Below are 25,747 nucleotides of genomic sequence, written 5' to 3' on the forward strand. Positions count from 1 at the left end.
TACATGGCCAAGCTTACAGTTCCACTATACCAGTAACGTATAAAATTAGTCTTCATTCGCCTTTCTCTTACACACTTAGAAAGTTTACCCGAGTTAGGTTGTAACACAGAGGTCTAAACTACTTTATCAACACAGCTGGTGAAAGTGTAGTCTCATAACAAATGATATGATGTTTAAAAATATCAACAAATTTTGTGAACAATAGCAACACGAAATTCAAGAGATTCGTGTTACTAGCATTTCATGGTTATATCATTTACAGTTTCCTAAACTCTTCGTATGGATATCATTTATTTTACCAATTAAGTCATTTAATATTTTCGCCCGATAGCCAGGTGGGTTAAGGCGTTCGACTCGTAATCTGAGGGTCGCAGGTTCGAATCTCCGTCGCACCAAAATGCTCATCTTTTCAGCGGTGAGGGCGTTATAATGTGACGGTCAATCCTTCTATTCGTTGGTGAAAGAGTAGCCTAAGAGTTGACGGTGGGTGGTAATGACTAGCTGCCTTTCCTCTAGTCTTACACTGCAAAATTAGGGAAGGCTAGCGCAGATAACCCTCGTGTAGCTTTGCGCGAAATTCAACAACAAACAAACAATCTTCGCCCGAAGATATTAACCAAAGTAACTGAGCTGATAGAATTGTAAGAACAGAAGCTAGATACTTGTCGTGAACAACATAAAAGGTATTAAACAATGATATTTTCAACTCTTAATTAGAGGCTATAAGCATAGTGAAAACAGCTTTTTAATGGTGATACATTAAAACGGTTAAACAAGTTAGTTAAAATAAATGCAATTACGAGAAGTATTTTAACAAACAAACGATGTCCTTTGAGAATTATTATGGTTTAATAACATTTCATCAGTGCATTATATATTCTGTACTTTGTACTAAAAAAATAAAATACAAGAAAAACGATAAACGTAATGAAAACAAAAGCTTTGCAGTGACGTATAATTTTATTCATTTTAGGCCTACTGAAAGATCCATAACTGTGTTCATATTTTTTGAAATACTCTCTCTCTAGATGTAGAGAAACACATACACATGTATGTATATAAGTGTGTGTGTTTCTTGATTACTGTTAAATGTTTTTCATTTAATTTTTACAATAAACAGTTTTAAATGGCTGGCTAAATAACTTATTTGAAATCAAGAAAGAGTTGCTGTGCCTTCCTGGTTTTACAATTATCATAACAGGTCGCTTTATAAAGGTCAGTTTTATATTGTTGCCAATCAGTGGCTCAGCGGTATGTCTGCGGAATTACAGCGCTAAAAACCGGGTTTCAAGTGACCGTGTTGTCATTATAGCTTCAGGTAGTATTCAAAGGTTAATATAATAAAAATAATAACTGTACACAAGTGTATTATGTTATGATATTTAAACACTTTAGACTAACCATTGCTTTCAAGTTATAATATACAGTAATTCTGGATCGAAAAAAGTGTAATTTATATTTGTTTCTTAATGTTTATGGTGGTTACGAGATTCATTAAATCTACAGAACCCTTACAGAGATTTGACTGTGAAAATGACAGATAAAACATAAACTCGTTTCTTTGAAAAAGATTTAAAACTATCTGGAAGTTGTAAAGAAGTTCAAAATTTTCTGATGCGCAGAAGTATTGAGTATTTATTGTCTTAAAACGAAAATTAATTTGCATGTTGGATAGGCAACTTGCGATAAGAAAAAGGCATGAGAAAAAACAAACCTAAAAACCTTCAGATTCAATTTTAAAACTCTGATACTTTTTGTACGAAAACTTTGTAAAGTTCACCGATAATATGCCAAATTTCTTAAACATACACTGACGAATTTAAAAGTTATAGTATAAAACAAATAACAAGCAAAAATGGTTACGAGGTCGGTCTCAGCCACCGAAACTGTGCTGAATGAATTAATATAGCATAATTAGAAAGTCATCAATTACACTGGTATTAGCAATTTTTACGTTTTCAAGACAGTCATTAAGCTGCTTTAATTTCAGCTGCTGTTGTTCCTTTGTCATTCTCTCTAGGTGGTACCTGTTCTGTCTATGGTTGTTTGCTGCAATGATGTTCATTGTGCAAACATGTAAAAAAAAAAACAGCGTTTTTCAATGATAGGTCATATGATATCTTGATATTACAATTACTATTATGTTATAATGAGAATGCGAATAGTGCTAACCACTATGGGTAGATCTGATATTATCTGTTTAAAAAGAACATTAATTTGAAGCATTATGATAATATACTCTCTACAAGGCAAGTCTTGAATACAATCTCACTGATATAATTTTCTTGTTGGTAGGAATAGGATAATTCACAATACAATAAACTTTGGGTTGCCTTGGAGAAACTTACATGAACTAATTACACAACTTTGGCTTTACAAGAGTTATTTTTACCAAATTTACATTTAAATGAGCTTTTAAGCCTCTCAAAAACACCATATAATACACGCATATCTTCTTACTTCTCATTGGATATGTCAACATGATCAACATAAATTCCACTATCTGCCAAATTGCGTTTCGATAATCAGAATAGACGCACCATAAGAAGAAACTTTCCAAACAAGTTTGTAGAGACCACGACACCTAGCTCTGAGTAGATGTACCACAGAGGGTAAAAATATTAGGATGAAACTTACTCGGCCTTGTAGTCATAAAAAGTCTTTGTTCTAGCTTGCGATGACTTCAAATTATTTCGAGTCAATTCACAAGCACCCGAGAGTCTATAACGAAACTTGGAAAAATAATCCAGTAAGTGCAGCTCTTTTAAATCATCATGCCAACCACTGTTCTTTCAGCAACCTCAAAGGACCGCACACTAAATGGTCAAACACAAAGTTAGATGACTAAGAACTATTGAACCGACTCATAAACAGCAAATAATAAATTTTAAAAAATAACTTTCATCCCAATCCTTCTCATTCTCCAGACAGTAAGTTCGTATCATATTTTTCAAAATAGAATGGTTTGTTTTGTTTTTTGTTTTCTGAATTTCGCATAAAGCTACACGAGGTCTATCTGTGCTAACAGTCTCTAATTTAGCAGTGTAAGACTAGAGGGAATGTAGCTAGTCATCACTATCCATCGTCAACTCTTGGGCTACTTTTTTATCAACGAATAGTGGAATTGACCGTCAGATTATAACGCCACCACGGCTGAAAGGGTGAGCATGTTTGGTGCGGCGGGATTCGAACCCGCGACCCTCAGAATACGAGTCGAACGCCTTAACCCGCCTGGCCATGCCGGGTCCCAAAATAGAATGGAATCTCTCAAGAGCACCTTATGATTCTGAATAGTACACATCTAGATTTGATCTGTTTAGTGACGAGCTGATAAACAAAGTTGTTGAAACAACCCCGACATAAAATCTGACCCCTGATCAGACTGATTTTCTTTAGGCAATACTATAAACATAAAATAAATTAATCAAAGTATTTGACAGTTTTCTGGGTGAAGTTTTTCGGAAGAGGATAACTTCAGGCAGTTAAGTGGATGCACACATGATATTCAACAAATTCTGTTTTATTGATCGAGTTTTTGGTAAAGTCCCAATATAATCAATAATCACACGGCTGAATGATTCTTTGGAAGCTTGGATATGTTTCAAACGAGCAACAGCCATTTTGTGGCTAAAGTTTTCAACCAACTATCAGGTATGACAAGTTTTACAAACCAGGGAGATATCTTGCCTAATTTGTGACCAAAAGAAATGTCTCATACATTTGTCACATAAATTATTTCCCATTGGGAGCTCATGGACAACTTTCCATATTTCTAAATGACATGCTTTGGGAACAACAATTTGGTAATATTTAGCGCAGTCTTCTGACATTGGGACATCTGGTGGTCTTTATTTCCTCATACGTATAGCATTTGTGAAAATATAACCATTTCCAACTTTCTCTAGTTCATCTTTATGGAATACGTATTTAAAATATAACCATTTCCAACTTTCTCTAGTTCATCTTTATGGAATACATATTTAAAATATAACCATTTCCAACTTTCTCTAGTTCATCTTTATGGAATACATATTTAAACAGCGAAGAGACGTGAAAATCCTCTTTTGCTCGGTAATTAATTTACTTCTAGAAAGAACCTTACGAGGTGAATCAGATCTCTCATTCAAAATTATCACCCACTGAGGAAAGAATTTTCCTAGAGATCTCTGTCAGATAAAAAAGAACCTATAATATCACCATCTGAATACGTGTCTGTTATTTGTTTTTGTTTTAATTTTTTATTGAGTTCGAATTCTGGCACGTGAAGGAAACACATTGACAACATCATCCTTAGATGAAACAGTGATCGGCTTACTAATCATTTCGGGTTCAGCTTCAACTATTTCCTCAGCCATACAGTTTCACAACAATAATGATATATCCTTAATTGGAAGAACTGCAACTGGTTCCGAAACTATGTCTTTTGCTAAATAAACGTTATGAAGAGGAGCATTAACAAGGCCACACTCAAACGCTAAACGATAACAGACTCATCAGTGGTAAAACTCGAACCTAAAGGCAAGATACCTTCTAAAAACAATAATCGAGTCATCTCAGTACCATGTATAATACGTATTATACAAAAGGTCTAAATTCCTCCCTAAGTACCTCAACATCTTCATCAATAGTCAAATCAACAAAATGGGTGATCTGGAGAAACTACGTCTACATGTGGACACGAACGTATTGGGTGTTGTTTAATTTTCCTTTTCCTTTTTCAAACACTAACAATTAGTACAATATAACGAGAATTTTACACAAATAGCAGACAGGTCTTGATGGTTGATGAAATCTTATCATGACTGTCAGGTGATTTTGAACTAGAAGAACATAGTTTTATAGAAGAATCCTCAACTTTAATGGATTGAACAGATAAGATTTTTGCTGAGATAGTAAGAAGTTTTTTTTATGAAAAGTGGTTTTATGTGTTAACGTGAAATATTTGGAAAGAGTGGCTGCTTCCTGTAGTGTTTCATCTTTCTTTTCATCTAAGTAAGTTTTGAGATGACCATTTGTACAGCATTTAAATTCCTCAGCTAGACATACTTGTCTTCGTTTCTCGAAACTGTTTCTAATATGCATAGAATTACACCATCAATCAAAATAAACCTCTTTTTCGTAGGCGAATTCTTCATAAGATTGAGTATGATTTGTTTGCAACAATCTTGAATATTTTGGAGACAAGTCGCCGGTACTAAATCATATTTTTTATAAACAGTTGATTTAACCTTATCACAATTCATACTGTCTTCTAGAGAGAGAAAGTAGCATAAGCTGATTGTGCTTTACTGGTAAAAAAATACTTTATAATAATAATAATGGTCAATTTTCGATGAGCCATCCCATGGTTTGGACAACCTACTCAAAATTTTATAAATATTTATCCACTTCATTTTCATTAAATGGTGGTACTTAAACATAAAAATTAAATTCAAGTTGACGTTTTTCCTTGGTTGATTGGAATTGAATCTAATTTCTATTTCTATCATCCTAATTTCTTTGATACCTTCGATGGGAGCGTTTTCTGACTCGAAAGGTTTGTTTTCTCTTTCAACATCAACACAAGCTTGTTCTTTCTCTGCTTCCATTTGAGCTTGTTCGGATTTGAGATTTTAAACGTTTTTACTGTTTCAGTATAAGCCCGTTCTTTCTGTATTTCAGTTTTGACAAGAGTTAACTCTTTCTCTTTTTCAGCTTTGGTAGAAGCTTGTTCTTTCTCAGCTTCAGTATGAGCCTTTTTTCTCAGCTTCGATACGAGCTTGTTCTTGCTCGATTTTGTTTTCACTTTTAGTTGGACCACTAAGTTATCCTTATCACTCAACCTCTATCGGCTAGTGGGGACACTAGAGTATGTTTGTTTGTTTTGAAATTTTGTGCAAAGCTAAATGAAAGCTGTTTGCACCAACCACCCTAATTTAGCAGTGTAAGACTAGATGGAAGGCAACTAATCATCACCACCCAATGCCATCTCTTGGGCTACTCGTTTTACCAAAGAATAGTGAGATTGGCCATCACACAATAACGCCTCAACGGCTAAAAGGGCGAGCATGTATGTTGTGACGGGAATTCAAACCTGCGACCCTCAGATTTCGAGCTAAACGCCCTAACCACCTGGCCACGCAGGGCTGACACTAGAGCATTCCTCTGATACTTCGTCAGACAATAAATTGTCATCAACTACTATTTCAATAATACGCTTTTATAGTTTATTTTTTTCTCATTTATTTCTGGCCTGGCATGGCCAAGCGTGTTAAGGCGTGCGACACGTAATCTGAGGGTCGCGGGTTCGCATCCCTGTCGCGCCAAACATGCTCGCTCTCCCAGCCGTGGGGGCGTTATAATGTTACAGTCAATCCCACTATTTGTTGGTAAAAGAGTAGCCCAAGAGTTGGAGGTGGGTGGTTATGACTACCTGCCTTCCCTCTAGTCTTACACTGCTAAATTAGGGACGGCTAGCACAAATAGCCTTCGTAACTTTGTGCGAAATTCAAAACAAACAAACAAACAAACAATCATTTATTTCTTGACCTCTATTTCTAACACTTTGGCAGTTTTGAACAATTCACTTTTATTGTATCTTTCTGGTTGTTTGAGGTAGGATGTTTCAATAAAATCTTAATAAGCACACACGATGAGATATTGTTGGTACTATTAAATATATATGTAATTATTAAATATTTAACTTTTAACTTTACACGAATTTTGTCTCTTATTTAGATCTAATTTATTATGTTTCTTATTACAATTCCAAATAGCCTGAAACTGAGTTAAATTATAATTTAAACTTAGAAGTTAATTAAATGTCAGTGTGTATCATCTTTATGATATTTACTAACAAGGTTGATACACAGTTTTTTTTATTGATACAAATATATTTTAATATACAATCAATAATATAATGTATAATAATGTTTTTTTTATAAATAATAATTTATATGCAATAGCTTCACAAACGTACAAACAATATTAAGTATTCTAAATGATCTGATTTTCCTCGATATCCTAACGAGGGTTCACAATGAGTGAATTAATATCGAATTGATATCTGTAAAACTCACTTAACGGAGAGCTAGCTAGCTTTTCTCTGATCAAACGTGCGTTTTTTGTTTGTTTGTTTGTTTTGTAATTTCGCACAAAGCTACTCGAGGGCTATCTGTGCTAGCCATCCCTAATTTAGCAATGGAAGACTAGAAGGAAGGCAGTTAGTCATCACCACCCATCGCCGACTCTTGGGCTACTCTTTTACCAACGAATAGTGGGATTTTTATATGCAAAAACGGCTCGTTTGGGTTGAGAAAATATTTTACATAGAAGAGCAAACAACGTTTCGACCTTCTTCGGTCATCGTCAGGTTCACAAAGAAAGAGGTAACTGACCGGAAGCTGACCACATGTTTGAAAGGGGTTGTGTAACTGAGTGTCGGAATGTAGAGGGCGGTGTTAGATGTTTGAATATATAATTTTATTTATTTTATTATATTAATATAGGTATAATGGCGTTCCTTTATATTGGTTTATTTTGGGTTTAAGTTGTTGTATAAGTAAGGCTTCTTTAATTTTGCGTTTGTTTATGTTTGTTTCTTTATTTAGTATTTGAGTGTTTTCTATGGTTATGTTGTGTTTATTTGACTTGCAGTGTTCGAAAACGTGTGAAGGTGACTTTTTATGTTCTTTTCCATTTTTCTACTTTTTTCTCCAATATAGAAGTCGTGGCAGTTATCACATTGTATTTTATAAATAATGTTGGTGTGGTGTTTGTCAGTGTAGTTTTTACATAGTATAGACCTCAGTTTTGTGCCTGGTTTTTGAATAAATTTGGTATTAACTGGAATGTCATATTTTGTTACTAATTTTTGCCAAATGTTGGTTATTTGTTTGGTGATGTCAGGAATATATGGTATACAGCAGTATATGGTTTCGTGATTTTTTGATTCGTGAGGTATATTTACTTTAGTTGGTTGATTTTGCTTTCTGTCTAGGTGTGTGCGTATAATGTTTTCTACGGTTTGTGGGGAAACTTATTGATGTTGATGAAGTATTGTTTTATTTTGTCTAATTCATCGTTAATTTTATCTGGTGAGCATAGTTTTATGGCTGTGTTTATTTGGTTTCTTAGTGTGTTGAGTTTTTGTTTTGTTTCATGTGCTGAGTTCCAAGGAATGTATAGTCCAGTATGGGTGATTTTTCGGTGGATTTCTGTTTTGAATTGTGTGTCGGTTCTTGTAATTTTGAGGTTAAGAAATGATATTTGATTGCTTTCTTCCTGTTCACATGTGAAGTTAATGTTGGGATGTATAGAGTTAATGTGATTGAAAAAATTAAGTATGTGTTCTGTAGATTTGAATGCCGCAACCGCGTCATCCACATATCTGTACCAGTATAGTGGTGGATGTAATGCTGTGTTAATTGCTTGTGTTTCAACTTGTGTCATAAAAAATATTGGCTATAACTGGTGATACTGGGTTGCCCATGCTTAGGCCATTTGTTTGTATATAGTTTTGGTTGTTGAACATGAAGTTTGTCTTTATCGTGGTGAATTCTATTAGGGTTGCTAACTGATTACTGGGAATTTCTATGGTTGGGTTAGGGTCTCGGATATAGAGTTCTAAGGCTATCTTGTAGGCTTCAGTGGTTGGAACTTCTGTAAAGAGGGATATAATATCGAAACTGGCCATTAAGGCTTTATGATTAAGTTGATTTAGATTAGACTTGAAATTAAAAGAGTCTTTGATGAATGAGCTGGCTGATGTTACATATTTGGAGAATGCCCATGCTATGTATTTACCAAGATTGTAATTAAACGATTCATATGTGGACATTATTGGTCGTAATGGACAATCTGGTTTATGAGGTTTGGGGATGCTGTATATTTGCGGTGTGCGTGAGTCGGTTTTACGTAGGTAGGAATAGTGTGTTTGCTTTTTTCATTTGTAGTAGTAATTTGTTCAGTTGCGTCTCGTGTGTCTTTGTTGAATTTGTGTGTATTGGTTTAAATTTGTTCGTGTCTGATAGGATGTTATTCATTTTTTGAATGTATTCATTCGTGTTCATTATGACTATAGCGTTACCTTTATCTGCTTTTAGAATTTTTATGATTTTGTCTTGTTTTAGGTTTTTAATGGAATTAATGTCTCTTTTTGTAAGGTTGTTTTTTAGTTTTCTGTTTTGTGAAATTATGTTGATGGTTTTGTGAGAAACTTCTTTGAAAAATCGTTTAAGATGTTTAATAGTGGGATTGACCGTCACATTATAACGCCTCCACGGCTGGGAGGGCGAGCATGTTTGGCGCGATCGGGATGCGAATCCGCGACCCTCAGATTACGAGTCGCACGCCTTAACACGCTTGGCCATGCCGGGCCTTCGTGCGTTTTTAACAGCTGAATATATATAATGTCTTCGTAAAAACTAATGTCTCGTGCTAATCCGCAGAAGTTAAATGATTTTTAATGTAACGAAATTTATAAATGTTTCTGGTCGATATATGAAGTTTCCGGTTAATAAGCGTTAATCAGAGCTATAACTTCCGAGGTTTGTAGCATGCCAACAGTGGTACATCGACAATATATAAAGTCTCTTGGTGCGTTGCGTTTTTTTATCTTTTATAAGCATTAGGCGATATTCTAGAAGTTTCAGTTAAAACAATACTAGCATTTGCATTGACATATTCATTGTTGATTCTTACACTCGAGAATCTTCTACAACTTTAGAGGAAATTTCGTAATACAATATAACGGTATAAGTTAATGCATTCTAAATACATACATTTAACTGAAACAAACATCTATATCAATATATATATAATAGTAAATTCGTCACATCCACTTTCTGAACAACAAAATATAAAAGCTTTGGTTTGACTAATAGCTTAGCTAGTTCCTGAAAAGCCAAAAACAGTAGTGAACACTGCTACTGTAAAACTAGGCAAGAGAACATAAGTCAGTCCAAACCAATGACTGTGAGCAGTGCCATAAAAGAGCTCCTTGAAAAGGTTTAGTGGTTTGACTAGTTCCTGTGAAACAGCTGAGTGAGAATTATGTGAGATAGATGTTCCCATAATATTAAGGACAATAGTTTAGCTAGAAGCTATGGGAACACGTGATTGTAGGATGGCTTCAAGTCTTGCAGAGTGTTGTTCATGAGTGATTTTGTCCATCATCTAACTAAATGGTCACAATGAAGCTTGAAGACGTTTATTGTTAAATAAATGCATTGTGAAGTTAACTCAAAAGTCGATTTTTCAAACTCATTGTTTAAACTTCAAAGTTTAATGGGATATATGTACTCTTCCCACCATTTTTGTCGAAATGTGATTTTCAGCGTCTAAAATATGCTGATTTAATAAGGATCCACAGAGATAAGATTTATCAAATCTGTAGCAGAAAATAGTTATTTGTGGGTATAAATTCCAGTTGTTGATATGAATATCAAACCCAATGTCTGATCACTCAGCATAACACTGTTTTATTTGATTTAAAATAAAGTGCAAAGACTTTGATTATTCTTTAATATTTTGAGTAGTTTAATCTCTTTTCTCTAACATAAAAATACATTAAATGTCACCAAGTGCGCAGAGTGACATAGTTTCCTGTGTGTAGGGTAGGTAAATAATTAGGAATTAATTAGCATAGTAAGATACTGAAACAATTTAAGTTAATTTAAACCAAAACCCACAACAGTAAGAGTATTTAATATTCTACCTTGAGTTCTAGAATTCTTACATTGATTTGGTATTTCTGGCCTGAATATCATTTTATGCTATATACATTATAAACTTTCTGGTGAGAGACCCCAAAAGTAGAAATAAGTTTTCTTAACGGTAAGCACTTCTTGACTACATATTTATTATTAATGGTCCGGCTTGACCAGGTGGTTAGGGCACTCGACTCATAATCTGTGGATCGTGGGTTCGAATCCCCGTAACACCAAATATGATCGCCCTTTCAGCCGTGGGGGCGTTACAATAAAAGCTGAGTTTTGATACCAGTGATGAACACAAAAAATGTCCCATTGAGTAATTTTGTGCTTTGTCACAAGAAACAACAACAATTTATTTCATAAAACGCTAACATTTTCCCTACTAGTTTAATATTGTAATGTTATACGAGGGTCGGTAACGACACAAACGCTTACTTCATGGACGAAAACTAACGTAATATTTAAGTTATGTCGAATTATATTTAAGAATTAGATCTACCATTGTTGAACTAGCTGTTTTAATATCATGATTATGCATCATTAATACAATCAAAACCCTAAATATAGCACAAAAGCAGGTCCGGCATGGCTAGATGGATAAGGCACTCGACTCCTAATCCGAAGGTCGCGGGTTAAAATCCCCGTCAAAAAGAACATGCTTTCCCATACAGCAGTGGGCGCGTTATAATTTAACGGTCAATCACACTATTCGTTGGTAAATGAGTAGCCGAAGAGTTGACTGTGACCTCTGATGACTAGTTGCCTTCCTTCTAGTTTTACAATGCTAGATTAAGGACGGTTAGCGCTCGAGTAGCTTTCTGAATAAATTCAAAAGAAATTAACTCTACTTAATTAAACAGAGAAACTGATCGCCATTTTTATGACAATTCCACATCTAATAATAAAAGCATGTTAACCAGTACATTGCGAAACTTGGAGCTTTAACTCTGGAACATGGTACGTAAACCACTAGGTTACAATGGACCCACAATGAATACGAAACTCTAAGTTGTAAGCTCATTAGATTTTTGTTCAAAATTAAAAATGAGCCCATAAGTGACATCGGTTTAGTTTTATGATTAAAATGGGTAAAGAAAAAAGACATGGTGCATAAGAACACTTTGCTTTGAGACTAGATTACTGAGATCCGTCTAGTTCGCGATTCATTTTCAGGAACGCATACTCCGAAAATTTAAACCAAGGGTATCAGATTTTAGTATTTAGTCGTAAATAAGTGGCCACAAAGAGTGGAAGGTGTTGTTGGCCAGCGTTAAATAAAAATAGAAAAAATAGAAACAATAAAGAAATTAGATCAATTTTTTATAATATTTATTACTGTATATTGTTGGTGAAAGGGTAAAGATATTTATTAATGTATATTGTTGGTGAAAGGATAAAGATATTTATTAATATATATTGTTGGTGAAAGGGTAAAGATATTTATTAATGTATATTGTTGAAAGAATGATATTTATTAATGTTTATTGGTGAAAGATATTTATTAATGTATATTGTTGGTGAAAGGGTAAAGAAAGTAAAATTTCTTTCGTTGGAGACGAAATTATTTGACTAGTTCAAACCAAATTTGTATTCACTTAAAATATAATCAACGTTGGTGTTGCTAATTAGACTAAAAAATTGAGCAAAAAATTGCAATTGAGTTTTCATTTATATATGAATAATTCGAAAGTATTTATAAAACGTTACAACATTTATAAAACTAAGACCAAGTTTATATTCAGTAAGAATTATCTTGAAACCAAATTATATTAATTTGCATTTATGTTTTAATCCCTCGGCAAATGAATACTTTTAGGCGTATCAAAACTAGAAATAGCCTCCCAGTGGTTCAATGGTATGTCTGCAGACTTACAACGCTAAAAACTCGGTTTCGATATCCGTGGTGGGCAGAGCACAGGTAGCTCATTCTGTAGCTTTGTGCTTAATTCAAAACAGCAACTAGAAATAAAGTGAACCTTCAAATAACGCGATGCAAAATGATTTAGAACAGGTGGATCTACGGAGAGTGTTTTTATGTTATTATAGAACATGCATTGTTTAAGCCGGTTGAGTAAAGTATTTGAGTTATGAGTTCAGATATGAAGTGAAAACACTCGTCTGAAGTGAATTGGTTGAATTACACGTTTTTCAACCTCATTGAAAAGTTATTTGGTGAGAAATTTCAATCTTCTAATTATATTATTTGTCTTATGGAGATATTTTGTAAGAAACAACTGAGGCATGTTATTCTTTGTTATTTGAGTAATGACACGAAATTCGTTGATACAAGGTGTGTTTGTTAAGCAGAACTCCACATAATAGCTTTTCTGTACTGTGCTCACCATGAATATCAATACCCTATTCTGAGTGTTATAAGCCTTCAAACTTACCACTGGATGCCTTCCTCTTATTGTTGAATCTTTCAGTAATATGTAAGTGTATGTAAAATTACTTATAAGAGTTTAAATACGTTAACCTAAGATAATATTAAAACATGGAAATTAATTAAACAAATTACTATGTGGAAAGTGAATGCCAGAAAAAAAAATTATAACAATACAAAAATTCACATAATGTTCGATGTTACAGGAAGATGTTTATTAGCTCGTAAGTAAATGCTTCAATATAAAATAAAATTTCTTTCCTTCTCAAAATAACTCACTTTTACACTAATTTTCCTCAAGATGATGTTTCTTATAATTCTGCAATTGTATATTTTTAAGTAATATGCTTAAATTACACAAATTCATCAAAACTCCATTAATATAAATTAATCCCCTGTATTTATTCTATACGACATGTTATGTACGTTCCATCATGGTATAGCGACAGACAGCAAAAACTGCTTGAGTCACAGCAGAACAATCTGTTTTAGATCCTATGCAAGATACTGATACTATTCTACATATACATAAATATTTATAAATATGTATATGTATGGAAGAGATTATGTATCTCTGTGTTGGGTGTATCAGATCAAGTTCCATAGTCAGTTCACCCAAAACACATTATGAATCAAATGTTTAATTCAGGAACCAGAACACTGTATTTAGAAAGCCATCCCCAAATGTGTCCAGTAAGTTTCCAAACAGTATATACCAAATCTATCTTTAAATAAACATTTTAAACATTATCTATTATGGACAATGTTGATAGCTATTTGTAATCTAACTTTTAACGTTTCCATATGGTCAAACGGACGATGGCTTATAAGATGGATCTCTTCTTCTTTTCGAATTTTATTATTGTATTTCTATTTTGAAAAAAAGTATTTAAAAGCCATGAAAACGACTAAAAGAAACACTGTTAATTTTTCTCATAACTCACTCAAAAAGATTTTAGGTTATATGTATTCTAAACAATAACTATTCATGTTCCATCATTGTTCGGTTCATTAGAAATATTAACGATATTTGTTGCAACACCTTTATTTACAGAAGTTGGTCTGGTCATCTTGTGATCATTGTTTCATTGGATTATTATGAAACATGTTATTGACCTTATGTGAGCACAGCAACACACAATGCCTGTTTGACTCAGGAACTATTAAAACAGTATATATGGATTACACTACTATCATGATTAATCCAGAGAAAGAGTAGAACTTATTTGAAACAATCTTCGTCCCTTTACTACTGGCCTATACGTTATATAGCCTATTTTTAGATAGCTTTTCATATATATAGGTTGTGACCATATGGTTTGCATAGTGTTCATCCAATGTGACTAACTACAGATGTTGTTGAGAGAACTGTGGACAGTTTGTTTTTGCACTATCTGCTCCAATCTGTATCAACACCAACCTCTTTCGCGTCAAATTTTCAGTCTGTAATTTATTGGTGAATGAGTGTTGGGTTGTTTCATCAGTTTGGGCATGCGTTGTGCTTCAACAGAATCGGGTTCTGCGTCCTATACGATAGCAAGCCAATGACACTAGAAGAGGAGTGCCATTTCATACCTGATTCTCTAAAATATTAATCTACAGATTGATATCCGGCAGCGTTTACTGTGCAGAAATAATTTATTACATCTACCACGTAGCACACTTCTGTGACAAGGCTTGAATGATTAGATTATTGTTACACCAATATTGTAATGACAATGACACATGTGTTTTCACATTCTGTTTATGAAGGAAAATCAATGAACTATTTAATCATATATCTACAACTATAATGTCATATACTTTCTTCCAAAGGCGAATATATTCAACACCATTTCGAAATACTGCCAGTAATGGTTGTATCATTACTATGTTTCATTAAGATATGAACAAAGGAGTGACATAGTATACCCGTGCATCATTACTATGTTTCTTTAAGATATGGACAAAGGAGTGACATAGTATAACCGTGCATCATTACTATGTTTCATTAATTTTGGACAAAGAAGTGACATAGTATATCCGTGCATCATTACTATGTTTCATTAAAATATGGACAAAGGAGTGACATAGTATAACCGTGCATCATTACTATGTTTCATTAAGATATGGACAAAGGAGTGACATAGTATACCCGTGCATCATTACTATGTTTCTTTAAGATATGGACAAAGGAGTGACATAGTATAACCGTGCATCATTACTATGTTTCATTAATTTTGGACAAAGAAGTGACATAGTATATCCGTGCATCATTACTATGTTTCATTAAAATATGGACAAAGGAGTGACATAGTATAACCGTGCATCATTACTATGTTTCATTAAGATATGGACAAAGGAGTGACATAGTATACCCGTGCATCATTACTATGTTTCTTTAAGATATGGACAAAGGAGTGACATAGTATAACCGTGCATCATTACTATGTTTCATTAATTTTGGACAAAGAAGTGACATAGTATATCCGTGCATCATTACTATGTTTCATTAAAATATGGACAAAGGAGTGACATAGTATAACCGTGCATCATTACTATGTTTCATTAAAATATGGACAAAGGAGTGACATAGTATAACCGTGCATCATTACTATGTTTCATTAAAATATGGACAAAGGAGTGACATAGTATAACCGTGCATCATTACTATGTTTCATTAAAATATGGACAAAGGAGTGACATAGTATAACCGTGCATCATTACTATGTTTCATTAAAATATGGACAAAGGAGTGACATAGTATAACCGTGCATCATTACTATGTTTCATTAAGATATGGACAAAGAAGTGACATGGTATACCCGTGCATTATTACTATGTTTCATTAAGATATGGACAAAGGAGTGACATAGTGTACCCGTGCATCATTATTATGTTTTATTAAGATATGGACAAAGAAGTGGCATGGTATACCCGTGCATTATTACTATGTTTCATTAAGATATGGACAAAGGAGTGATATAGTGTACCCGTGTATCATTACTAAGTTTCATTAAGATATGGACAAATAAGTGATATGGTATACCCGTGCATCATTACTATGTTTCATTAAGATATGGACAAAGAAGTGACATGGTATTCCCGTGCATTATTACTATGTTTCTTTAAGATATGGACAAAGGAGTGACATAGTATACCCGGGCATCATTACTATGTTTCATTAAAATATGGACAAAGAAGTGACATAGTATAACCGTGCATCATTACTATGTTTCATTAAGATATGGACAAAGAAGTGATATGGTACACCAGTGCACCATTACTATGTTTCATTAAGATATGGACAAAGAAGTGACATGGTATACCCGTGCATTATTACTATGTTTCATTAAGATATGGACAAAGGAGTGACATAGTGTACCCGTGCATCATTATTATGTTTTATTAAGATATGGACAAAGGAGTGACATAGTATACCCGTAAGTGCAACATCCATTACTGGTTTGATAAGCACTGTGGATGATGAATATTTTTCATTACTCAAATACTTAATTAGCATTTTTCTAGATGTCCACATCTAAAACTAGAAAGGGAAGATCAGTGTTCTCTTTCACCAAAAGATCTTGTATAAGATGATGTATGATTAAATATCATTTATTGGTTACTAATATAGGTATCCAAGTCCAAAGTTCTAAGTCCAAATTACAGATGACCAAATTTATTCAACAGAACAGAATCAACCAAGCATATTACTCTTTTTTATGCCAAATTATCCATACAAAGCATAATGAGAGTTTCACAAGGCATAAAAAGTATTTCAAATTCTATTATTCCTTTCTATCTCAAACTGGATAGTATTTAGTAAGTTTTAAAGTGCGATCGTATTAAAAGCAAGATGTTTTCAAGATACATTTCTCAGGTAGGCTTAAACTCAATGTTCAAAATTATGTCGCAAAGATATATCACCATACTAAATGGTATGTAAACACAAAAGAGATAAGAGGTAATCTCTATTGTTTCTTTATTATTATTGTTCACGGTATAATGTAGCACGTTATTCAGCATATTCTGAGCAAAATCCGCGTTTCTCAGGATATAAGTCATCATCTGGAAAAGAAAGTGTTTGTTATCTATTCAGGTGTCTCGAACTGACAAACTCGTTTTTGAACACATTAGAGCACTTGCTTAGAAGCCCAGTAACATTCAATTTCTCTTTTGAAGTGTTAGTTGAGAAAATAAAATAGCACAATTGGACAGTAATTGCAACAGGATTCACATTTTTAGGCAAATCACCAATATGGTATTTTGGAATGTTCCACGCATAGCCTAGTACTCAGCATGCCTAGACAGTGCATTCAAAGGTTTATGGTTGCGTCCTTTTACTGTAAAACTCATTAAACACTTTTAGACTGTACGCTATTAAAATTGCCTTTCAGTAGTAATTTAAACGCTATAACGGGCACTAATAGAGATTGGGTATTCATGGGCTCGTGGAGAAAAAGTATTGAGAATAAAACTGGTAGAATATTCAAGGATGGAGCTAGAAAGCACGAGCAACCTCTCATGTGTATTTCTAAAGTCAGTAAATCGCTAAAAGCAACTGACACAGTATTTGAAAGTGAATCAGAAGCAGCAGTGTATTAAACGCAGAGTGGCTGATCTGTAAATGGATAGTAGAAAGTAAACCAACTGAACGATAAATCCATAACCTGAACCTGTGTGCCATGCAAGGATAAAAACTAAACAAGGAAGCTGACAAGTTCGTAGGAGAACTGTGTTTATAAGATTCAACAGAACTCTAATGGGAGGACATTAACTTCTTTTGTATTTCTAAGTGGAAAACAACAACCATGAAAGGTCTTAATCGACATTCAGGGCGAATGAGACTGTTGAAAAACGAATAAGAGTTTGAGTTTGTTAAAAATAGCAAAAGAGTATTTTTTATAAACACATACAACCAGAATATTACATGTAATATCAGTAAAATAACTTTTTTTTACTTCTTAGAGAGCTGACCTCTGCATGTGAGAAGTCAGGGCCATTAGGCGAAACTACTGGGCATTTTATATAGTACCTTAACTCAGTTCAACCTAAGAGTGAAGGTTAAATACTACTGTTTGGTCATAGAAGAATAGTCTTAGACATGGCAGTGGTGCTGCTAAATATCTGTCTATTTAAACAAAGCTATAGATAGGTATACGAAGGTAGTACTTGTGTAAGTTTGAGTGAAAATGCAAAAAGTAACAGAGTAAATACTCTCATTGTTGAGAGTGAGAGAGAAAGAAGACAAATTAAACACATGGTTTTGGATATTTAGTAGAATGACCTGAATAAGATTTAATGTTCCCAGTCCGCTTTGTGAACCTCGATTTCCTAAGGACAATAACGTATGTATGTATACAGGTTCTGTAAAAAGGTACAAAAATATTCAAAATGAAAACCAAACAAACGCGAATAACTTCATAAACAGTATATTTCATTACAAGCATAACATGTTTATATATTAATCTATGCTACGAACGTTTTTTGTTGTTGTTTCTTCAGTGGCTGTTGTTCCGCAACACGTTTGTTTGTTTTGAATTTAGCATAAAGCTACTCGAGAGCGATCTGCCCTAACTGTCCCTCATTTAGCAGTGTAGTACTAGCGAGAAGAAAGCTAGCCATCACCACCCACCATCAGCTCTTGGGCTACTCTTTTACCAACGAATAGTGAATTGACCGTCATATTATAAAGCCCCCACGGCTGAAAGTGAGAGCATGTTTGGTGTGACGGGAATTCGAACCCGCGATCCTCGGACATCCCGGGCCAATCCGCAAGACGTAAGGAAAATCAATTCGGATAAGGTTATTACAAGATAAATAAACGTTTCTAATTGAAATCTTTATTCGGTTTTCTTTTATAAACGTTTCTCATCAGTCAACAAACACTGCGTTACACAGAAGCTCCTCTAAGAATGATTTCTTGAAGAAGTAAAACATATAGATGTTCTAATTACACACCGTCCACGTTATGCATCTTAAAAAAATATTCTTTGAGAAAAATTTGCTGATATTTTGTATATAAAATTGAAATTTGCAAGAAAATGTAAAAAATAAAAACTTTCGGTTACAGCAACTAAGTTACTTATATTACGTTAAGTAATAAAAATAACAGAATGATAATCCAGTGAAACAAATCAAAGAGTGGAAAAACTTTTACCAAGGTAAGATTCAAAAGGTGATCGGCCAAAAGTAAAAGGTAAGCAAAATATTTCTTGAGAGAAATCTGAGTGAATGAATTTCGTTAATTTCGTAATGCGATTTGATGTTGAGTTGAAAGATGAAATGGAGTTCCAGAATTTCGTAAGGTAACGTTTTGAGTGTGGCACGTGCTCATCAACTTCCGAAAAGATCTGCTGATCTATCTCTAGTTTTTCCAATGCATATTCTACCAATCAGATTGATGGCTCGGCATGGCCAGGTGGGTTAAGGCGTTTGACTCGTAATCTGAGGTTCGCGGGTTTGAATTCCCGTCGCACCAAACATACTCGCCTTTTCAGCTATGGGTGCGTTTAATGTGACGATCAATCCCACTATTCGTTGGTAAAAGAGTAGCCCAAGAGTTGGTGGTGGGTGGTGATGACAAGCTGCCTTCCCTCTAGTCTTACACTGCTAAATTTGGGGACGGCTAGCGCAGATAGCCCTAGTGTAGCTTTGCCCGAAACTCAAAAACGAAAACCAAACCAATCGGATTGAGCGTCTTAACATTCATGTTATCGAAGTAAGATTTAGTTGTGATATATGTTTTTACAAAACTCTTTGTGGCATTAAATTCGATTTCTTCTAACTTCACCTTTATAATAACTTTTTATAATAAAAATCAGTAATTCGCACGTGTATTTTTTCTTCATTTGGTTTCTAAATTTTTACAGCTATGGGCATTTAAACTGTAAATTATAGACCTCTATTTTGTACAAAACTAAGTATTCGGCTGGAGATATCTAGTTATACATGAACATTTATATCGATATTTAGGTAGTTGGTTATACGCGATATTTATATCAATATTTAGATAACTGGTTACACATGAAAATTTATATCGCTTTTAGATAACCGGTTATTCATTAATATTTAAATCGATACATAGGCATCTAGTTGTACACGAACATTTATATTTCTGGGGACTAGTTTGGCAATTATTTTTGCTTTGGGTATAAAGTATCACTATCCTTTGATTTTTAGTAACACTGTATACTTGCGTAATTATGCTTTAATAACTTTTACTTCTATCAATTTATACGAGCATGTAAATAAACTCTCAAAAACAGTGGTATAGAGTGTATAGTCGTAGGTTTTATTAAATGGGAAGGGTCGTCTTTTACCGCCCCCCCCCCGCTAGTACAGCGGTAAGTCTACGAATTTACAACGCTAAAATTAGGGGTTCGATTCTCCTCGGTGGACTCAGCAGATCCCCGATACGGCTTTGCTATAAGAAAAAAACACATACACACAGAGATCTTTTATTATTGAAAAACCCAACAAAAACCTAGTACAGAGTGTATAGTGTAGAGAAACAATGAGACTAAAGTCGCAGTTTTCGTTAAAGGCGAAGTGTCATGTTTTATTATTATAAAACGAACTGAATACGCTCAATCAAGTTGTTTTTTTTATAAATTTCGCTTCTGTATTTTAAATACACTGCAACACGTCACTAAAATTAACCATGATGTAGGAATACTTGTTCTATACTATAGGTGTAGCATAACGTTGGAATACATGTTCCATACTATAAGTGTAGCATAACGTTGGAATACTTGTTCCATACTATAGGTGTAACATAACGTTGGAATACTTGTTCCATACTACAGGTGTAGCATAACGTTGGAATACTTGTTCCATACTATAGGTGTAGCATAACGTTGGTATACTTGTTCCATACTATAGGTGTAGTATAAAGTAGGAATACTTGTTCCATACTATAGGCGTAGCATAACGTAGGAATACTTGTTCCATACTATAGGTGTAGCATAAAGTAGGAATACTTGTTCCATACTATAGGTGTAGCATAAAGTAGGAATACTTGTTCCATACTATAGGCGTAGCATAACGTAGGAATACTTGTTCCATACTATAGGTGTAGCATAACGTAGGAATACTTGTTCCATACTATAGGTGTTGTAGGTAGCCTACAAATCACGATTTATGAAATTAGTGTGTTTATTTCGAAACTAAATGATACCAAACTTTATTTTAGATTTTGAAAATGTGTCGGTAAAAAAAATAATATTTGCATAACCTCTAGCATGAAAGACATTATCATAATACAGAACGGTGGGTACAGTGTGCGTATTGCAAATCCCACTCTGGAAATCTGGTTCTGCGTGTTCAGTGTGATAAGATCGTTAACAGACAGACTCTGGTATGTCTACGGTTATTCCACAGACGTATCGTCATCGTGTTTTGTATTAAACTGAGTAAAACGATTAAAGTTTGACTTTACACGACTCTTTCAATACACGATTTCCAAATAGTTTCCACATTGATTTATTCATCATTGAAAATAACACTAAGAGCATGACTACAGTTAGAAACATTCATAATATTATTTTATCAGTAAATATTTATGTATGAGCTCTACAGTCATACGTTTATAGCACATTGCGATGCTTAAAATGTTCTATGCACACAGTATCGTGGATAAATATAGAACACAATTAGTTTGTTTGTAATAAAGCACAACGCTACACAATAAGCTATTTGTATTGTGGCAACCATGAGTATCGAAACACTGTTTTCAGTGTCATGATTCTCCCAGTAGCACAGCAGTATGTGTGCGGACTCACATCGCGAGAAACCACGTTTCGATACCTGTGATGGGCAGAACACAGACAGCCCACTGTATATCTTTGTGCTTAATTCTAAACAAACAAACAAACAGCGTCAGAAATCTATTGACCGGCCCGCCATGGCCAGGTGGTTAAGACACTCGACTCCTAATCTGAGGGTCGCGGGTTCGAATTCCTGTCACATACTCTTCCTTTCAGCCGTGGAAGTGTTATAATGTCATGATCAATCTCACTATTCGTTGGTAAAAGGGTAGCCCAAGAGTTGGCGGTGGGTGTTGATGACTAGCTGCATTCCCTCTAGCCTTACACTGCTAAATTAGGGACGGCTAGCACAGATAGTCTTATTGCGAAATTAAAAACAAACCAAACTATATTGATATATATGTAGAAATTAACGTAAAAGCAGAAAATGGCGGGAACTAATCGGTAAATATGTTCAAAGGAACTAAATACGAACTAGAGAAACAAGGTTAGAATATCGTACGTAAAGGGTTTCATTTAGAACAATACAGATAATATATTTAATTCAATATCGTGACCAACTTTACAGCGGAAATGTTTAGGTAATTGAACAACATTTTGGCCTATAGGAGCAGGCCATCTTCAAGTGTTGTATGGTAAAAAAAAATTATTGTTAAGGCATGAAGACGAGCCATGGTTTGAAATGTCCACGTTTGGGTTTCTTAAGAGAAAATTTGCCTCTGTAGTGTTCCTTTCTTTTAATACTTGGTTGAGAACTATTACTTTGATATGGAAAAAAATATATTAACCTCTGTTGACTTTTGTATCTAGAAGTAATCATGACCAAAAGTTGAAGCAAACATTAGAGTCTTGCACATCCATAATCCTGCTTGCTGACTGTTTGGTCATGTTCACCTCTACTATATGGATAACACATAAAACATTTTTGCTTGATTTTTTTATATAAGAAACATGGTTTCAAAGTTTCTTGTTGCTGATGAATTTCAGGGTTGTAAGTTTAAAGTAATTAAATAAACACGTGTGAGAACTGGTTGTTAATATAACCCAAAGTTTCAGACGTTATTGTAGTTTAAATAAAGATTCGAGAACCAGAAGTATTATTTAAAGCACAATCGTATTTGTTATGGAACAAAGTTATTTTAACTCTGAATAAAAATAAAGAACAAAGAAATAAAAAACAACAGCAAAAATGTTACACTGTCAAAATCTTTATAATTAAACTGTTTTCAGAGAACCTTAGTAATCGAGGCGAGTCTGTATTCTTATCCTATTCCATGTTAAAGCAACATGATCATGGCGAACAGCTAGTTGTCTATTCAGCTCTAGGGTGTGTTTTCTTCCGACTTGAAAGTGCGCATTTAATCTTTATTACCCAACGAAACTCACTCATTTCGTTAAGTAAAAATAGTTAACTCAAAGATGTTTTCAAATTATACATTATAATTTATAATTCCTTATTCTTTATTTTACTGTTTGCTAAGTAAATATTATTTGTTGATAGATAAAGATATGTTTGGATTTACTACGAATAACTGGACGTTTTAATATAAACAACTGTATATTATTATTCCGTGTTTGATGTTTGGCATATGGAGTAACAAAAACGTGACAAGAGGCTAAAAGCTGAAAACGTTTTTAATTTACTATATAAAAAATATATCAAAACGTAAACATAGAACTGCAATATACTAAGCTCTGCGGAAGCCATGAGAACAGAAAACAAACTATCGTAGTGTTGTTAAGTGAAAGGTGATAGAAAATGGATCAGAGTGGCCCTGTGTTAATTATACCGTATGGACTCAGGAACAATTAATTTGATGGAGTACTTTCATAACTACACGTTTTGATTATTATTGTTTTAATTCTTTATTAGAAGTTACCATATTAATGAGGTACATAAGGAAAGGATAAAAATTACAGATATTCTCTTTCCAACTGTAAAGGATTTTTGCATAATTTATACATTTTACGTATATTTCACGTTCACTCGTAAGCTTTTCGATGTATAGTGATCATTGGATTTGTTCGTTTGTTTGTTTTGGAATTTCACACAAAGCTACTCGAGGGCTATCTGTGCTAGCCGTCCCTAATTTAGCTGTGTAAGGCTAAAGGGAAGGCAACTAGTCATCACCACCCATCGCCAACTCTTGGGCTACTCTTTTACCAACAAATAGCGGGATTGACCGTCACATTATAGCGTCCCACGGCTGAAAAGGGCTACTCTTTTACCAACGAATAACGGGATTGAAAGGCGAGCATGTTTGGCGCTACAGGGATGCGAACCCGCGACCCTCAGATTACGAGTCGCACGCTTTAACACGCTTGGCCATGCCGGCCTTATGATTATTCAAAAAAAAATATTTTGTCAAAGAAATACAAACAAATAAGCTTGTAAATATTCAATATTTTTATTTTGAAGAATTATTTTAAAAGTTCTATATTTTCTGTCTAACTTTCAAGTAACACCAGTGTTATCTATTTGTGGTATATACACTTAGTACAATACAGATTTATATTGTTTTCGTTGATTAACACTCGAGAAGTAAAACCTTGTTGTGGAAAAAACGACCATAAAAATCTGTAAATCAAAATATATGTAAAACAAACAAACCTCACGTTTCCACGCGCTAAAAATGGCAGTCGGATAATTACAACTAAGGCATACCTGATATACTTACTATTGATCCATATTTCTTTGTTCAAAGTCTTCATATGCACCAAACGTGGAAACAATATAGACTTCAAAATAATCAATTTATTATTCTTATAAGTTAAATGATTTAGGTTCCACAAAATACCTTAGTTTATGTGGTTAAAAATATTTTTAAAAGGCAATGTTATATCATTTCACAATGAATATTAGCTATGTGTGATAAGCTGTTGTTGATTGTAATAAACTTTGTACTAAAATATACAAACTCATAAAAAACTCACCTTCGGTAGTTGTTAACAAAAGTACGAGTACTGTCCAAAATGCCACACTCAAACAAAAGATATTTTTCATATCTGACATAACTGAAATAAGCCAAGTTTGCGACATATTATACAGTTCGATACAATGTTGTTTTAGTAAGAAGTCGTTCGTAGCAGGTGTGGTTGTTCCATCTCACATCATTTCCACAAGATCCACACTTCCAGACTGAAGAACAAACTTGAAACAGCAAGAAGTGTGCTGAGATATTTGTTTGTACACTTGTGTTCACTGGTTTGAATCTTTCGACTCCTAAACAATGCTTCCCATGCAAACTACAAGGCGAGCAGAAGCGGCTCGCCGCACAGCGCGTGCTTACAGGGTATGACTGCACGAGACAGGGCAATCAGACGCTTCTCTGGACTCGGAGGTAATGTCCTAGAAAGAGAGCACCACCTAGTGACAGCTAACCGAATTTGTTTAAAATATTAAATGTGCGAGTATAAATTGGCCAATTGCCAGATTTCCTGTACTCAGGTGCGTTATGGTTTACAGAGGCGACTGAAAATACAGCGAATGTTAACATATGTACAAGGCGACAATTCTAACACTATTGAAATTATCATAACACCAGGACTCCGCTTATCCATCATCTTCATGAATTTACCAAGTACAGTGTTTCTGTGCTATAAAAGTACGTAAAGGTAACTTGAAAAACAATAGAAAAAATATGAAATAAATCAGTAAGCTATTAAGCATATCCATAGAGTTTCAGTAATGTCTGAATTTCGGAAGGTCCGACGCAGTACATTGCTAGATACGTTCTGTATATTCATCTGTAGTGGTGTAGTAGTTGTGACAATCAATCCAGCAAACTAGTTAAAAATAACCGTATACTCGGCTGGTGCTGTTACTGAGTGTCTTTCCACGTTTGCTTGACACATATAGGTGCTAGATAAAGAAATCTGGAAGTCACGTGGGTGGCACAGCCAGTATAAAGTCGCGGTAA

At 34.2% G+C, this 25,747-nt stretch overlaps 1 protein-coding gene across 1 annotated transcript in view; it reads right to left on the minus strand.

Annotated features, from left to right (window-relative positions):
* Positions 1-25,128, minus strand: part of LOC143239738 (neurotrimin-like) — a 296,078-nt gene extending 270,950 nt beyond the window's left edge. Inside the window, exon 1 of the mRNA XM_076481170.1 lies at positions 24,762-25,128. Within this exon, the coding sequence (XP_076337285.1) occupies positions 24,762-24,867 (106 nt within the window). The 5' untranslated portion in view covers positions 24,868-25,128. The remainder of the gene's footprint in view (positions 1-24,761) is intronic.
* Positions 25,129-25,747: the final 619 nt, after the last annotated feature.

The sequence above is a fragment of the Tachypleus tridentatus genome, chromosome 2 (assembly GCF_004210375.1).
Source record: "Tachypleus tridentatus isolate NWPU-2018 chromosome 2, ASM421037v1, whole genome shotgun sequence".
Lineage (NCBI taxonomy): Eukaryota > Metazoa > Arthropoda > Merostomata > Xiphosura > Limulidae > Tachypleus > Tachypleus tridentatus.